Consider the following 18211-nt stretch of genomic DNA (forward strand, 5'->3'; position numbering starts at 1 on the left):
GGGAGTCACTGCCACCACGCCCGGCCAGCAAACTTTTTCTTAAAAGGCTTGATGGTAAATGTTTTAGGCTTGTGGGCCATGGGGCTCTCTGTTGCAATACTCAACCCTGCTGTTGTGGCACAAAAGCAGCCATACACAGAATGTACATGTACACGCATAGCTGGAGTCCAACAAATCTTATTTACAAAACAGGGAGCAAGCAGTGGGCTGTCGTTTGTAACCCTGGCGTTGACTACAGAGGTGGCAGGGTAGATGTAGACAGTGATTTTCTAGACATAAGAGGTAACTGATATCCTGGAGATGAAGGATAAAGGGAAAGGCAAAATCAGGAAAAACACCTTGCAGCCGGGCGCAGTGGCTCATGCCTGTAATCCAACCACTTTGGGAGGCCAGGGAAGGTGGATCACAAGGTCAAGAGATGGAGACAATCCAGGCCAAAATGGTGAAACCCCATCTCTACTAAAAATACAAAAATTAGCTGGGCATGGTGGCGTGTGCCTGTAGTCCCAGCTACTTGGGAGGCTGAGGCAGAAGAATTGCTTGAACCCAGGAGGCAGAGGTTGCAGTGAGCCGAGATCATGCCACCGCATGTCAGCCTAGTGACTGAGTAAGACTCTGTCTCAAAAAAAAAAAAAAAAAAAAAAAAAAAACCTTGCTCTTTGGTTCAAGCAATTGGGAAGATGGTAGGGCCACTAACTGACGTGAAAACAAAGAAGAGAAAAATAGGTACTGGGGTCCAAGGAGTGAAAATCAAAAGCTACCTTTTGGACATACTATTTTTTTTCTTTTTTTTTTTTTAGGACTAAATCTTGCTCTTTCACCCAGCCTGGAATGCAATGGCACAATCTCGGCTCACTGCAACTTCCACCTCTCAGGTTCAAGCAATTCTCCTGCCTCAGCCTCCCAAGTTGATGGGACTACAGGCACCCATCACCACGCCCAGCTAATTTTTGTATTTTTAGTAGAGACAAGGTTTCACCATGTTAGCCAGGCTGGTCTTGAACTCCTGACCTCAGGTGATCTGCCCGTCTCAGCCTCTCAAAGTGCTGGGATTACAGGAATGAGCCACTGCGCCCGGCCACAGACATATCAAATCATCTAAGGGTATACACAAATTAAAACTTGCAGTTACAAGCTCAAGGGAAAGGTGTTGAAATATAAATTTAGTTATCACTGGGATATGGGTGGTATTAAAAGCCATGGGGACCAGGCGCAGTTGCTCATGTCTGTAAGCCCAGCATTATGGGAGGCTGAGGCAGGCAGATCACCTGAGGTCGGGAGTTCAAGACCAGCCTGACCAACATGGAGAAACCCTGTGTCTACTAAAAATACAAAATTAGCCAGGCATGGTGGCACATGCCTGTAATCCCAGCTACTTGTGACGCTGAGGTAGGTGAATTGCTTGAACCCAGGAGGCAGAGGTTGCGGTGAGCCGAGATTGTGCCATTCCACTGCAGCCTGGGCGACAAGAGCGAAACTCCATCTCCCAGAAAAAAAAAAAAAAACACCACAGGAGGCCGGGAGCCTGGCTCATGCCTATAATCTCAGCACTTTGGGAGGCTGAGGAGGGCGGATCACTTAAGATCAAGAGTTTAAGATCAGCCTGTTCAATATGGTAAAATGCCCTCTCTACCATAAAGTACAAAAATTTGCCATGCATGGTGGCACGTGCCTGTAGTCCCAGGTACTCAGGAGGCTGAGGTGGGAGAATCACATGAATCTGGGAGGTGGTGGTTGCAAGTGAGCCAAGATCACGCCACTGCACTCCAGCCTGGGCAACAGGGTGAGACTGTCTCAAAACAACAATAACAACAAAGCCAAGGGACACTAAGGAATTTGTAGAAAGAACAATGAATGCAGAAAACCACCATCTGTCAACGATAACTGCTTAAAGCAAGAATTATCAATGGATGCTAAAACTAACTGGCAAAAAAAGTGGTCCAAGTTAACATCAGCAGTAACAGGACAAATGACATCATGTGCCTCCTGGTATGATATACAGAGAACACACTCAAAGGAGAAGCAGGGAAGGCAACAGATAGTGAAAAAGCAATGTAAGTCAACAGATTGCTGAAATAGGTACCAGAGCAAGTGATATAGAAGCACAAGAAGTAGTACTCTCAAAGAAAGAAACATTAAAAACACTAAAAACAATAAATGAGACCATGCACAACAGCTCATTCCTATAATCCCAGAGCTTTAGGGGTAGCGGCAGGAATACTGCTTGAACCCAGGAGTTTGAGACCAGCCTGGACAATATAGTGAGACCCTGTCTCTATAAAAAACGTAAAAATTAGCTGGGCATGATGATATGCGCCTACGGTTCCAGCTACACGGAAGGCTGAAGTTAGAGAATCACTTGGGCCAGGGGGTCAAGGTTGCAGTGAGCCATGAATGTGCCAATGCACTCCAGCCTGGTGACAAAGCAACACCCTGTCTCGAAAAAGAAAAAAAAAAAGATAGTAAATGAGAGGTGCAGTTTTTGACCCTAAGATCCATGACACTGCCACTGGTATAGGGGACTAAAGACAGATAGAAAGAAAGACTACTGACCACCTGGTCAAGAAACAGACCAGAGCATTTGCTGGTTATCCTTGAGGATACTAAAGTCATCCAGAGAAGGGCAGGAGTGGAGAGAATGATAACACACCAAAGCCAAGGCTATGATGCACGCTGCGGCTACAGGAGTCAGCACAGAGAGGGGCTGCAGAGCTGGTGACAGCCTGAGAATGGCGGCTCCTGTACAAAACAAAATTCAGGTGCCAGGCGCAGCGATCACACCTGTAACCCCAGCACTTTGGGAGGCCGAGGCAGGTGGATCATCTGAGGTCAGGAGTTGGAGACCAGCCTGGCCAACATGGAGAAACTGTCCCTAGTAAAAATACAAAATTAGCCAGGTATAGTGGCACATGCCTATAATCCCAGCTACTTGGGAGGGTGAGGCAGGAGAATCACTTGAACCCGGGAGGCGGAGGTTGCGGTGAGCCACGATCGCACCACTGCACTCCGGCCTGGGCAACAAGAGCAAAACTCTGTCTCAAAAAAAAAAAAAGAAAAGAAAATTCAGGTGTCTGAAGGTGGCATGGGGAAACGAGGAGGACACCTAGCACAGCCTGGCCAGAGGAAGACAAGAGTGAGAGGGAAAACCACCAGGGATGGAGAAGGCTACAGGGGGAAACTAACAAGAGGAGTCACCTGGTTTCCTTCCAGACAAGGAAATCAAAGGAACTCGAGAGAAGACTGCTGTAAGGAAAGGGCCTGACATTTACAGAGCCTGAATGGAAAGTCCTGCAAATGGAGAGATGAGGGTGTAAGTCAGATTTAGAGCATATCTACAACAGCATGGGATGAGGCTTGGTAGTATGGATGACCTGGGAGTCCTAACTATTGTGACTAAAATATTCCAGGGCATGACTATAAAACAGAAGAAGGAGGCACATTCCAATCTGGCTGTTTCTCTTCTTCTATGAAAAAAAAAAAAAGTTAGAACTACGCATCCATACGAGTACCGGATAAAGTGGTTCCTTCAAGAAATGCTGCCACTAGTCCAATACAATGCTCTAAATGCATTTGGAACTTCTATTTTATGACGGCTTTCAGAGTGAAGTACGAGACTAATTAAAAAAAATGTCTTTATAATACCCAAACTGTATTGCTCTGCTGGTTCAGTCACTATGTGAAGTAGTTTTGGCTCAAAAAAAGTTTGTTTTCATTACCTCCAAAGATCGAAATCAACAAAAATTAAGATGCAGCACCACTGAAGTAATTAAAAAACAATATGGGCCAGGCCCAGTGGCTCATGCCTGTAATCCCAGCACTTTAAGAGGCAAAGGTGAGTGAATCACGTGAGGTCAGGAGTTCAAGACCAGCCTGGCCAACATAGTGAAACTCCCTATCTACTAAAAATACATAAATCAGGTGTGCATGGCGGCGTGTGCCTGTGGTCTCAGCTACTCGGGAGGCTGAAGCATGAGAATCGCTTGAACCCGTTAGCGGAGGCTGCAGTGAGTCGAGATCACACCACTGCACTCTAGCCTGAAAGTGAGATTCTGTCTCAAAAAAAAAGAAAAAAAAATAACACCAATATGGCATGGGTACTAAACACCTTGCAAAGAGGTTCTGCTGAGAAGAGGAGAATTCATTTGAGGCCCATGTACTTTTTTCTGAGAAAAGTTCAGTTATTCTTGTTCAGATAAACCTCCTTCCCTCCTTCATTCATTAATTCTACAGTCACCATGGGGGAAAAAAAGCAAAATTTATGTAAATAATTAAATTAAAATATTGACCTTGTACATACTTAATACCACTGCAAAAAGCACGGTCTTCCTAAACACTTTTGGAGAAGCAAATGAAGAGGAAGGAAAACCAATTTGAAACGCTCTGATGTCCAGTACTCATGCACCCACTTGCATCAAATATTTGGTGATACAGAAAAGAAATCATGCTATGCAAGGGGATGTGAAATGAACAATACACAGTCCCTTCCTCAGGTGCTCCCCAGGCCATCACCCTAGCAAGTTAGCTATTATCAATCGTGCAGTCTCCGTACTTTCCTTCTCTCGTAAGAAACTAAGATACTGTCTCCAACTATTAAAAAAGCAACAGGGAGGCAGGGTGTGGTGGCTCACGCCTGTAATCCCAGCACGCTGGGAGGCCAAGGCAGGTGGATTGTTTGAGAACAGCAGTTTGGGACCAGCCTGGGCAACACGGCAAAATCCCATTTCTACAAAAAATATGAAAATCAGCCAGGCAGGCTGGCGCAAAGCTGTAGTCCCAGCAACTCGGGAGGGTGAGGTGGGAGAATCACTTGAGCCCAGCAGGTCAAGGCTCCAGTGAGCTATGATTGCACCACTGCACTCAGCCTGGGCGACAGAGTGGGACCCTGTCTCAAAATAATTCTTGCCAGCAGAGGTGTTACAAAAAACAAACATAAAAAATAAAATAAAAATAAATATGCACTAGCTGGCAAAGAGGGTTTTCATTACAGCATTACTGGAATACAGTATATTTGTAAAGTACACACCTCTTGTTACACTGAAAGAAAATAAGGCAGCATTCCCCACAGGTGGTGAGTTAGGCCACTATGTCACACCAGTGGTAGAATAAACTGCACTCAATAAAAACAGGAGTTTGAAGGGCCTTATCAGAGTTAAATGAAGTAGCATCTATTCTGTTCAGCTCATGGCTGATTTTTTTTTCCCCCTAAAAGATCACAGTAGGCTGGGCGTGGTGGCTCACACTTGTAATCACAGCATTTTTGGAGGCTGAGGCGGGCAGATCACAAGGTCAGGAGATCGACACCATCCTGGCTAACATGGTGAAACCCCGTCTCTACTGAAAATACAAAAAATTAGCCGGGCGTGGTGGCGGGTGCCTATAGTCCTAGCTACTCAGGAGGCTGAGGCAGGAGAATGGCGTGAACCTGGGAGGCGGACCGTGCAGTGAGCCTAGATCACACCACAGAACTCCAGCCTGGGTGACACAGCAAGACTCCTTCTCAAAAAAAAAAAAAAAAAAAATCACAGTAAGCAAGTTTTTAAAAATTCTAAGGCTGCACATGGCTACACAAGTATGCTGGAACTCTGAGACTGTGTTTCAGCAGACACAAAATAATAATTCTCAACCAAGTCCAGACTTACTTCCTAAGGACATTGTGAAGGTTTATAAGCTCTAAAGATAGGTTACCCATAATCTTACCATTGCGAAAAACTTTATTAAAATCAAATCCCTGGCTTGCTAGAAAGTCAATGCTGGAGCTCTGAAACAGAGTAAACAGAACACATGTTTTGGGGATGTTAGTGGCAGGAATATAAAGAGATGCAGAGAAGTAACTCAAACAAGAAAACAAAGACAACAAGGCAAGGAAGCAATGTGACAAAGGTCACAATACAAGGAATTTCTACTCCACAAACAATCTATTAACCGCTTAAAACATTTGGGCTTTTCTCCTTTATAGCTTACAAAACAAACATCCTTTGTTTTACGATTTTTTTTTATAGACAGGGTCTCCCTATGTTGCCCAGGCTGCTCTCAAACTCCTGGACTCAAGCGACCCTCCTGCCTTGGCGTCCCAAAGTGCTGGGATTACAAACATGAGTCACCACACCCAGCCTGCTTCATAATATTTTTAAAATATCCATTGGGTAGACCGGCATAGTGGCTCACGCCTGTAATCCCAGCACTTTGGCAGGCAGAGGTGGGCACATCACTTGAGGTCAGAAGTTTGAGACCAGCCTGGTCAACATGGTGAAACCCTGTCTCTACTAAAAACACAAAAATTAGCCAGGTGTGGTGATGTGCACCTGCAATCCCAGTTACTCAGGAGGATGAGGCTGAGGAGAACTGCTTGAGTCTGGGTGGAGGAGGTTGCAGTGAGCCAAGATCGAGCCACAGCACTCCAGCCCAGGCGACAGAGCAAGACTCTGTATATATTAAAAAAAAAAAAAAAAATCCACTGGGTGAACAGATATTCTCCCAATAGGCAGAAAGCTCCTGATCTCTTGACTACTGTAGTACTGACTAAGAAACTGTAAATAGAACTAAAATGTATTTTATTACCCCATCCCAGGTTCAAGTTTAATGTAGCCTACATACACAGGTTATAAGACACTGACATCCACCTCAAATTAGATAATGAAGACCCAAAATCTTAATTAAATGTTCTCGATGATCAAGATCAAAAGGGAGGCCAGGCACCATGGCTAATACCTGCAAACCTAGCACTTAGGGAGGCCAAGGGAGGAAGATTGCTTAAGCCCAGGAGTTCAAGACCAGCTTGGGCAAAACAGTGAGATCCCATCTCCACAAAAAATTTAAAAATTAGCCAGGCATGGTAGCACATACCTGTAGTCCCGGCTACACAGGGGCTGAGGTAGGAGGATCACTTGAGTACGGGAGGTCAGGAGGTTGAGGCTGTAGTGGGCTACTACCATGCCACTGCACTCCAGCCTGAGTGACAAAGTGAGACCTTGTCTCAAAACAAAAAAGATCAAAAGAGAAGTTCCCAATAATAAGCCTTACTAAACAAATATATCTTGAACCTAGCATGAGCCAAAATATGTTCCCAGATTTAAATAAAAACATTAGACTGGGCTGGACATGGTGGCTTACACCTGTAATCCCAGCACTCTGGGAAGCTGAGGTGGTTAGATCACCAGAGCCCAGAAGTTTGTGTGACCCGTCTGGGCAACATGGCAAGATTCCACCTCAATTAAAAAAAATAATAATAAAGTTATTTAAAAGTAAGTATATATTAGGCTGGGTGCAGTAGCTCACACCTGTAATCCCAGCACTTTGGGAGATTGTGGGAGGATAGCTTGAGCCCAAGAGTACGAGACTAGCCTGAGTAACGTAGGGAGACACGTCTCTACAAAAAATTTAAAAATTAGCCAGGTGTGGTGGTTCCCATCTGCAGTCCCAGCTATCCCACAGCTGAGGTGGGAGAATCAAGAAAATCATTTGAGCCCAGGAGTTCAAGTCTGCAGTGAGCTGTGATCGCACCACTGGACTCCAGCGTGGGTGACAGAACAAGACTCTGCCTCTTAAAAAAAAACAAAAAACAGGTTGAGTGTGTCGGCTCATGCCTGTAATCCCAACACTTTGGGAGGCTGAGGTGTTCAAGGCCAGGAGTTCAAGACCAGCCTGACCAACATGGTGAAACCCTGTCTCTACTAAAAACAAAAACGAAAACAAAAACAAAAAACACTGGCCGGGCACAGTGGCTCATGCCTGTAATCCCAGCACTTTGGGAGGCCAAGGCAGGCGAATCACGAGGTCAGGAGATCAAGACCATCCTGGCTAACACGGTGAAATCCCATCTCTACTAAAAATACAAAAAATTAGCCGGGTGCGGTGGCGGGCGCCTTTAGTCCCAGCTACTCGGGAGGCTGAGGCAGGAGAATGGTGTGAACCCAGGAGGCAGAGCTTGCAGTGAGCCGAGATCACGCCACTGTACTCCAGCCTGGGCGACGGGGACTCTGTCTCCAAAAAAAAAAAAAAAACCTTTGAATTAACAAAACCTTTTGCGGTTTACTAGCCACTACTTTGATTTGTCGTAAATGTAACATTTTCAAGATTGAAGAGTTGAAGCTGGGAACAGTCTCATGCCTGTAATTCCAGCACTTCGGGAGGCCAAGGCAGGTGGATCACTTGAGGTCAGGAATTCGAGACCAGCGTGGTCAACATGGTGAAACCCTGTCTCTACTAAAAATACAAAAATTAGCCAGGCATGGTGGCATGCACCTGTAGACCCAACTACTTGGGAGGCTGAAGCAGAGAATCGCTTGAACTCGGGAGGCAGAGGTTACAGTGAGCCAAGATCATGCCACTGCACTCTAGCCTGGGCAACAGAGTGAGACTCTGTCTCAAATAAAATGAAAAAATTCAGGACATGAGAATACGTATTTGGGAAGACAATTTGAGACACCCATCAAAACTTTAAATGCATATATGTCTCAACAATGCCCCTTCTAGGAAATCTATAATACCAAAAAATTCTTACCTATACAAAAAGATATACTGCACACAGAAGTTGACTACAGAATTGCTGATAACCATTAGAAAGCCTCCAAATTTCAATTAAGTAACTGATTAAACAAATTATATGTATCCATACTATGAAATAAAAGACATTCTGCTGAGTGGCAAATGCGAGTTGCATAAAATGTGAATATTAGGATTCCACTTATATATATATACATATTTTTAAGACGGAGTCTCACTCTGTCATCCAGGCTGGAATGCAGTGGCGCGATCTTGGCTCAATGCAACCTCCACCCCCCGAGTTCACGCCATTCTCCTGCCTTAGCCTCCCGAGTAGCTCGGACTACAGATGCTCGCCACCAGGTCCAGCTAATTTTTTTTGTGTTTTTAGTAGAGACGGGGTTTCACCGTGTTAGCCAGGATGGTATCGATCTCCTGACCTTGTGATTCGCCAGCCTCGGCCTCCCAAAGTGCTGGGATTACAGGCGTGAGTCACCACGCCCAGCCCATTTTTTTAAATGTAAGCCTGGCACAGTGGTACATGCTTGCAATCCCAGCACTTTGGGAAGCCAAAGTGGGCAGACTGCTTGAGGCCAGGAGTTCGAGACCGGCTAAGGCAACATGGTAAAACCTTGTCTCTACAAAAAATACAAAAATTAGCTGGGCATGGTAGCATGTGCCCATAGTTCCAGCTACTCAGGAGGCTAAGGCAGGAAGATCACTTGAGCCAGCGAGGTCAAGGCTGCAGTGAGCCATGACTACACCACTGTACTCCAGCCTTGGTGACAGAGAGATTCTGTCTCATAAAAAAAAAAAAAAAAAAAGGCTAATAGGTATGTGTGTCTAGGTATACGTGTATATGTATACATGTACATAAAAGCTAGGAAAAAAGGAGTAAAACAGGAAGGAGGTGGCATGGGAAAAGTAAGAAGAGAAACACAGCCAAGCGCAGTGGCTAACACCAGTAATCCCAGCATTTTGGGAGGCCAAGGTGGGCAGATCACGAGGTCAAGAAATCAAGACCATCGTGGCCAACATGGTGAAACCCCGTCTCTTCTAAAAACATAAAAATCAGCTGGGCATGGTAGCACATGTCTATAGTCCCAGCTACTCAGGAGGCTGAGGCAGGAGGATCGCTTGAACCCAGGAGGTGGAGGTTGCAGTGAGCCGAGATCACACCACTGCACTCCAGCCTGGCAACAGAGCAAAACTCCGTCTCAAAAACAAAGAGAAAAAAAAAAAAAAAAAAGAAACACATCTGGGCAGGCGCGATGGCTCACGTCTGTAATCCTAGCACACTGGGAGGCCAGGGCGGGTGGATCACCTGAGGTCAGGAGTTCGAGACCAGCCTGACCAATATAGTGAAACCCTGTCTCTATTAAAAATACAAAAATTATCCAGGCGTGGTGGCAGGTGCTTGTAGTCCCAGCTACTCTGGAGGTTTGAGACAAGAGAATTGGTTGAACCCAGGAGACGGAGGTTGTAGTGACCCGAGATTGCACCACTGCACTCCAGCCTGGGCGACAAAGGAAGACTCCAACTCAAAAACCAAAAAAAAAAAAAAAAAAAAAAAAAGAAAAAGAAACACATCTATTACTCTACACACAGCAGTTATATTTCAGTTTTTTATGAATTCAACTACAGATCTTTAGCCAGAAAAAGGAAGAGGAAGAAAAGAAAAAGAAGACAAAAATGATATAAATGTCCTGCTATCCTGACTGCCCTACTATTCTACAAATACACTCTTCTGGGTGTGAGTGTGGTTCTGTCAACCCATTCCTCCACATCTCGACAAGAATATGGGAGCATCTCACTGCGCACACAGGGTCCTATATTTTAAAAACATATTAAGTTGTTGCATCTTCAAATCCTATATGCTTTAAGGGTGATAAGAGCTTTCTGAGAGAGATTTTGACCCAATTTTCACCCTAATTACTAACTCCAGAACTGAATGCCCTTGTATGCAACTCTGCTACAACTATAGAATTTTAAATAAAACAAAAACCTTAAATGAAAGACCAAACAAAATACAAAAATACATTTCCCTTTTCATACAATTCCCAAATTTACAGAGTCTAAACCTTTTCTCTGCCTTTGTTTTTCCAGACTAGAGAACCCCAGCACTTTTATTCGTCTGTTTTAGACATCACTCTCAGGTCTATCTTCAAGTCTATGACAGCTTTTATTAAAGGAATTGCTGGCAACTAGAACTGTATTAAGTATTCCAGGTGTACAATCACGGCTTGTACAATGGGTGAAGTTCCTCTGATCTGTTTCCAATACATTTCCCAAACTAACCAGATTTGTCTTAGTCATTTAAAACAGAGTGCCATCGGCCAGGCATGGTGGCTCATGCCTGTAATCCCAGCACTTTGGGAGGCCAAGGTGGGAGGATCACCTAAGGTCAGGAATTCGAGATCAGCCTGACCAACACGGAGAAACTTCATCTCTACTAAAAATATAAAATTAGTCAGCGTGATGGTGTATGCCTGTAATCCCAGCACTTTGGGAGACAAACGTGGGAGGATCACCTGAGGTCGGGAGTTCGAAACCAGCCTGACCAACATGGAGAAACCCCATCTCAACTAAAAATATAAAATTAGCCAGGATGGTGGTGCATGCCTGTAGTAACAGCTACTCGGGAGGCTGACACAGGAGAATCACTTAAACCTGGGAGGCGGAAGTTGCAATGAGCTGAGATCATGCCATTGCACTCCAGCCTGGGCAACAAGAGCGAAACTCCGTCTCAAAAAAAAAAATAAAAAAAAGAACAGAGTGCCATCCCTAAGGTGTCTCATTGCCACCCTCTGCTTTTGTTTGATTAACCCCTGGCCAAAGCCATGGAACCCACTTTAAGTAATTCTGTGTTGCTGGTACTACTAGAAAACTATATCCACACAAATTTCCCAACTGAGCCTACTTTTCCCTCAATGAAAATTTACCAAAAAAAAAAAAAAAACACACACACACACACTATAAGGCCAGGTGCAGTGGCTCATGCCTGTAATCCCAGCACTTTGGGAGGCTGAGGCGGGCAGATCACCTGGGGTTGGGGGTTCGAGACCAGCCTGATTCAACATGGAGAAACCCCGTCTCTACTAAAAACACAAAATTAGCCAAGGATCTTGGTGCATGCCTATAATCCCAGCTACTCGAGAAGCTGAGGCAGGAGAATCACTTCAACCCGGGAGGGAGAGGTTGTGGTGAGCCAAGATCATGCCACTGTACTCCAGCCTGGGCAAGAAGAGCAAAACTTTGTCTCAAAAAAAAAAATGTACAAATACTGTTTAAGTATCCCATACCACAGTGATTGATAAATAGCTATTAACTGATTGCAGGGTAAAGGTAAAATGTCAGCTGGTTTACTTGCTAATTTAGGAAACTGTAAGACCAAAATTAACCTTCACCTTTTTTCTTTTGCCCACAAGCATATGATTAATTCTCGATTTCATTTGTTTATATACTGCCAGTTTTGAGAAAGAATTTGACATAACTCAATCACTGTGAAGCCTACCCTCGAGGCTTTCATAACTGCATTACCATTCATCTGCAAGAGAAGGGAAAGATGGCAAGACTCAAATGAATTCATGTTGTTAGTGGGAGAGAAGATAGGATGCAAGATTTTAAATAAGAAAAGATTAAGACTTATTTTTAATCACATAGCCACACACCCATACCCCTTATTCACATTCTCCTTATCCATTACAACAGATAATCAAGAGAGCAGAAAGGAAAAAGTGATATTTACTGAGTGTCTACCAGGTCAACTACACCACCTCTAGAGGAAATATTCTAAAGGAGAACCACCCTAATATTGCCCCATCAATTAAGCTCTCTTCTCCTCAAGAGGAAACAGTAGCTTTTTTTCTACCCCGTTTCCTAATTAGTGAGCTTGAGAAAAGGAAGTGAGCATAAATAGTTTAACCCCTTCTGGGCTCTCTCTTTTTGGATAGGATACACACATACTCTGCTTTTCCAGAAAATAAAGGTCAACACCCTTGGAGTGGATGCAAGGAGAATGAGTTAGAATAGCGAGAAGCCTCCCAGTCTTTTCTTTATTTTTATATTTATTTTAAAATAGAGATAAGGTCTCACTATTTTATGCCCAGGCTGGTCTCAAACTCCTGAGCTTAAGTGATTCTCCCATCTTAGCCTCCAAAACTGCTAGGATTACAGGTGTAAACCACCATGTCCAGCCAAGAAGCCTGTAAGTCTTGATGTGTAGGTGGTTCAACTTGGGAGTAAGATAATAAAAATCCAAATGGAGTTACGAAGCTATGTTCTCAAATTCGGCTTTAGAATTACTAAACCTCATGTTCTCATATCCATCTGCCTGTCTCTGCATCTTATTCCATAATTCATTTTTTTTTTTTTTTTTTTTTGAGACAGAGTCTCGCTCTGTTGCCCAGGCTGGAGTGCAACTCTGCCTCCCTGGTTCACGTCATTCTCTTGCCTCAGCCTCCCCCAGTAGCTGAGATTACAGGCACCCATGACCACACTCGGCTAATTTTTTTTTTTGTATTTTCAGTACAGACAGGGTTTCACCATGTTAGCCAGGATGGTCTTGATCTCCTGACCTCATGATCCGCCCACCCCAACCTCCCAAAGTGCTAGGATTACAGGCATGAGCCGCCGCACCTGGCCCTCCTTAATTCATTCTACAGCAAAGGAGGAGATAACAGGGTCATTCTTTTATTACCCTAAAACTGAAGGTCAAAGGTGAAATGATTTGCCCCAAAGCCCAAAGTTAGTAGTAGAACCAAATTCTGATTCCACATCTTCATGCTGCCTCATCAGCAATTCAGAAAAGAAAAAACTCAATTATGCTACTTACTTGACAAACAAATTTGACATCTGGTGAGGATCTATTGAAGGGTTTCGGGAAAACATAGAAGTTAAATGACTTCGTTATATACCTGGGATAAGATAAAAGGAGACTTAGGAGGTGACACTGTGCCACAAAAACAGAATTCTCAACGTTTGTTAAAACAACTTACTTTGAATCTGTGTAGTCATACTTAAAAGTGCAAAGGCCAAACTGAAATAGCAAAAAGTCCATGGAATGCTGGAAAAGGGAAATAAAACATGTCACAATAGTGCTGCATATTTCATGTGAGCATAGCATTCTCAAACAGGTGGGCTTTCTGAATTACTCAATGAGACTTCAGCAGAATACTTCCAAGTAGAACAGATTACACATATGAATCAGAAGCATTACTAATTTGTATACATTTCATAATACTTTTCCCATTTAAGGACCTATTTATCCATCATCCAAAGAATCATATTAGGTCTATTTCCAAATGATTAAAATAACTGCCTCATATTTCCTAGGAATCAAATTAACACTGAAAATGCTAAATCTTCCCCAAAATGTTTTCCAGCAAACAATTATTTTTGCTGTTTTAAATATCATTAAAATAATACTTTAAGGCCAGGTGTGGTGGCTCACATCTGTAATCCCAGCACTGTGAGAGGCTGAGGCAGGAGGATCGTTTGTGGCCGGAAGTTCGAGACCAGACTGGTCAACAAAGTGAGACCGATCTCTACAAAAGAATATGTAAAAATTAAAAAAAAAAAAAAAAAAAAAAAAACCTGGCTGGGCACAGTGGCTTGCGCCTGTAGTCCCAATTACTTGGGAGGCTGTGGCAGGAGAATCACTTGAGCCAGGAGTTCAAGGCTCCACCGAGCAATGATCATGCCACTGCACCCCAGCCTGGGTGACAAGAGTGAGACCTTGTCTCTAAAACAAGACAAAACAAAAAAAATCAATTCATGGCTAGGTTTGAGGAGAAAATACTGCACTTACAAAACCTTAATGTACAAGCTTAATAATATTTCTCTATCATTTAACATAAGGAAGACTAACATAAGAAAAAAGATTTTCTAACACATCCACTTGCCTTTTTAAGCTTCTGATACCTTTCTTCTGGAGTGTCAAAACCATTTGTTAATGCAGAGACTGAAGGTCCATCACTGATTCCTAGATTTTAAGAAATAAAAATGTTTAACTTACTAATAAATACTAACGTAAAAATGCCAGTCAACCATTCAGTGCCTCTATACTGTCATATCATGAATTAAGGTTACTTGGAAGCACTCCCTAACTTACTTTTTCAAAATAAGCATTAATTTTGCTGGCCACCAGGTTAAACCCTCTAATAATGAACTTAAGAGATGTGAATGTTTCAACTTGAGAATAGGCAGTTCCAGTGTCTAAAATGTGACTTAAAACACAGTAATCATTTAAGAAAACAACCTCTATGCTTGAATAAATTTTGCTGCTTTAAAAGATTCTTGTATAAGCACACATCAATAAATCCCTAAGTACATTACTGCCAGAGTTCCAGTCTTGGTCAAGAGTTTGGAGTGGTTAATATCTATACAAAGAATGTATCTTCAAGGTAAAGGGAAAATTATTTCTGGTGAAAACTCTTAGCTTCCTAGGGAAGTGACTCCAACTAGAAACTGCTTAAAGCCAAGGATAATATTTACCCCTGCATGGATTCCTGCATGGAAAATCAGACAGCAAAAATGGATATCCATATTAAAGGGAGTGAACCGTTCATACTGACATCGACAATTTTAAAACTAGCCTTTGCTCCCCCTAAAAAAGGGAGAAAAAAAATTTGCAACTTTAAGTGTCAATGAAGTATTTCCTGTAAACACATCTGCTAAGGCAGGCAATGAACACGTCCACTAATGCATAAAGAAATATCTCATTTATCTGCAAAAACCTGACCCTAGCCGGTCACAAAAGCGCAAATATTGTAAGATTCCACTTATATGATATGTCAAGGGCAGTCATATTCAGAGAAAAATGGCGGTTGCTAAAGGCTGGAGGAAAGGAGCAATGGCGAGTTTAAGGTGTAAAGAGTTGCAGATTGTGAACATGAAGAAGTCCTAGAAATGGATGGGGATGTTTGCAAAGCAGTGTGAATGTGCTTCATGCCACTTAACTGTAAAGTCACTTAAAACGGCACATTCATGTTATATCTATTTTACCATCAAGAAAAAAAAAGTCTGACCCTAATCCTCAAGCTCTCCGCAATGTACATGCTGCACTGTTTTAAGCAGCACCAAAACCATCATCTCTATCTGCAATCCTGAGTGCAATCACAAACCCACGGCATTTCATTTCTTCCGTGCTTTTGAAACGTTTAAAAGGTAACATTGAGACCTGTGAAACCCGCCCAAGGCTACTAACAGCGAGAGGCCACCATCAAGCATAAGATGTCTGGGGCTGGGGGACTGAAGGAGCCTTGGCTACGCACCGCAAGGCGGTAGCCTGAGCTTGCGAGGGAGGGATACCTGAAAACTCCCCATCGATGGCGAAGAAGTCGGCCTCCTCTATGGCCTGGTACACTTTGTGAAGATTACTCTTAAAATCTGCGGAGAAACCGAAAAGAGGCTCAGAACCAGTGGCCTGAATTCCTGCTAAGGGGAGGGGGAAGGAGGGCCGAGGACCTCCTGAGGCTGAGAGCCGGAAGGGAAAAAGTCTCGGAGGTGTGCACCGGGGCGAAGGTAAACAGGTCCTCGAGGGGTGCATGGGCAGCGGGGACAAGCCCCGGGGGGTGCCCGGGCCGGAGGACAAGGCCCCGAGTGGTGCCGGGATTGGAGGAGTAAGTACAAGGACCCTAGGATGCACGGTCCGCAGCGGGACAAGACCCCAGGAGGCGCACCGGCTTAAGGAGGGAAAAGCCCTGAGGGGCTGCCTCAGCCCCACGCCCAGCCAAATAGGCCGGCCATGGTCTCGGCCTAGCAGGCCAGGGATAACGGGGTGTGGGTAGGCGGGGAGGTGCACGGCGAACACGCACTGCTCCTGATTATCTCCATTCTGCAGAGTGGCCGGAACCCCGGCCCCACACAGGCCCGCGCTCGCCTCAGCGGTTCTACTCGCCGAATTCCGCGGCGACCGCGGCAGTAGCTGAGGCAGCAGCAGCCGAGACGGCAGCCGCAACTTCCGGAAACAGCGCGCGCCTGCTGCGCTTGCGTCAGCGCCTGCGTCGGCGGCGGGGGCGGGGCCAAGGCTGGGCTCCTTTCACTCCTGACAGGGACAGGGGAGGGGCGTGGCTATCGAAGTCCCCAAGGCGTGGCCTAATTTGTGCGGGCATTCACTTTAGTAGAAAAAATGTGCCTGTCTCGACATCCAGTTAACCAGGAAATACTTATTGGGGTTCTATGAAATGCTAGCCACTCTTATAGGGGTGGAGATACAGTGATGAACAGGAAAACGTGCTCCCTGCCCCATTGTAACTTAAACTTGGGGTAGGGGAAATTCAGGCAGGAGTCCAACTTGCCATTTGGTAACACATGAAAATCGCTATTAAGAAAAAGAGCCGGTGATATAATAGAGAATAATGGGATCTGGGCGCGGTGGCTCACGCCTGTCAGCCTAGCACTTTGGGAAGCCGAGGCGGGAGGCTCTGTTGAGCTGAAGAGTTCGAGACCAGCCTGGGCAGCATAGTGAGACCTGTCTCTTAAAAAAAAAAACAAAATTAGGCCGGACCGGTGGCTCACGCCTGTAATCCCAGCACTCTGGGAGGTCAAGGCGGGTGGGTCAGGAGGTCAGGAGTTTGACACCAGCCTGGCCAACATAGTGAAACCCTGTCTCTCCTAAAATTACAAAAATTCGCCGAGCTTGGTGACTCACGCCTGTAATCCTAGCGCTTTGGGAGGCCGAGGCGGGCAGATTACCTGAGGTCAGGAGTTCAAGAGCAGCCTGGCCAAAATGGTGAAACCCCGTCTCTACTAAAAATACAAAAAATTAGCCGGGTGCAGTGGTGCACGCCTGTAATCCCAGCTACTCCGGAGGCTGAGGCGGGACAATCGCTTGAACCCGGGAGATGGAGGTTGCTGTGAGCCAAGATCACGCCACTGCACTCCAGCTTGGGCGACAGAACGAGACTTCTTTTCAAAAAAAAAATTTAATTAAATTAAAAGAATATTGGGGGTTGTTACTTAGGTGATCAGGGAAAGCAAAGCTGAGACTCTTAGTTACTGCATTAGCCTCTGGGAATACTATGTCGACTGCAACACATGAGGGCCGGGACTAATGGAATTGAATGTTGGTTTAGAGTTGCTGTTCTCCAATGCCTAGCACTAGGCTGACACATAGTAGACACTCAATAAGCATGGGTTGAATGAATACATTCAAGTTGGTCTTTCACAAAAGCCAACTATGAAAAAGTGGTTAGGGCCGGGTGCGGTGGCTCACGCCTGTGATCCTGGCACTTTCCCAGGAGCTCGAGACCTGCCTGGGCAACACGGTGAAAACCCGTCTCTACTAAAACACAAAAAATTAGCTTGGCGTGGCTGCACACGCCTGTAGCCCCAGCTACTCGGGAGGCTGAGGCAGGAGAATTGCTTAAACCCGGGAGGCGGAGGTTGCAGTGAGCCATTGCACTCCAACCTGGGCGAAAGAGCGAGACTCCCGTCTCCAAAATAAACAAACAAACAAACAAAAAGAAAATTGATTAGAAGACCTATTTTCAAAATCTATCTCAGTCACTTATTAGTTCTGGAATGTATTAAACCATCCTAAACCTCAATATCCTGGGATTGTATTGAGGCTCAGTGGTGCTAATCAATGTGAACTGGGAAGTACCGTATTAATAACTCTGTATAAATCACTGTTTAATGGGGGCCTGGCGCCATGACTCACACCTGTAATCCCAGAGTTTTCGGGGGCTGAGGCAGGAGGATCACCTGAGCCCAGGTGTTCCAGACC

The 18211-nt window shown here is 44.7% G+C and overlaps 1 protein-coding gene across 3 annotated transcripts in view; it reads right to left on the reverse strand.

Annotated features, from left to right (window-relative positions):
• Positions 1-16454, reverse strand: part of LOC105467735 (poly(A)-specific ribonuclease) — a 200101-nt gene extending 183647 nt beyond the window's left edge. For 2 of the 3 annotated variants that reach the window (XM_011717420.2, XM_011717416.2), the window contains exons 1-6: positions 16299-16454; positions 15793-15870; positions 14385-14464; positions 13479-13546; positions 13316-13397; positions 5698-5758 (exon numbers count right to left, since the gene is read on the reverse strand). In XM_011717420.2, the coding sequence (XP_011715722.1) occupies positions 5698-5758; positions 13316-13397; positions 13479-13546; positions 14385-14464; positions 15793-15870; positions 16299-16317 (388 nt within the window). In that variant the 5' untranslated portion in view covers positions 16318-16454. Of the gene's footprint in view, positions 1-5697; positions 5759-13315; positions 13398-13478; positions 13547-14384; positions 14465-15755; positions 15871-16298 lie in introns of all 3 variants that reach the window. The other variant, XM_011717419.3, reaches the window with a different exon arrangement.
• Positions 16455-18211: the final 1757 nt, after the last annotated feature.

Source organism: Macaca nemestrina, chromosome 18 (assembly GCF_043159975.1).
Source record: "Macaca nemestrina isolate mMacNem1 chromosome 18, mMacNem.hap1, whole genome shotgun sequence".
Taxonomy (NCBI): Eukaryota; Metazoa; Chordata; class Mammalia; order Primates; family Cercopithecidae; genus Macaca; species Macaca nemestrina.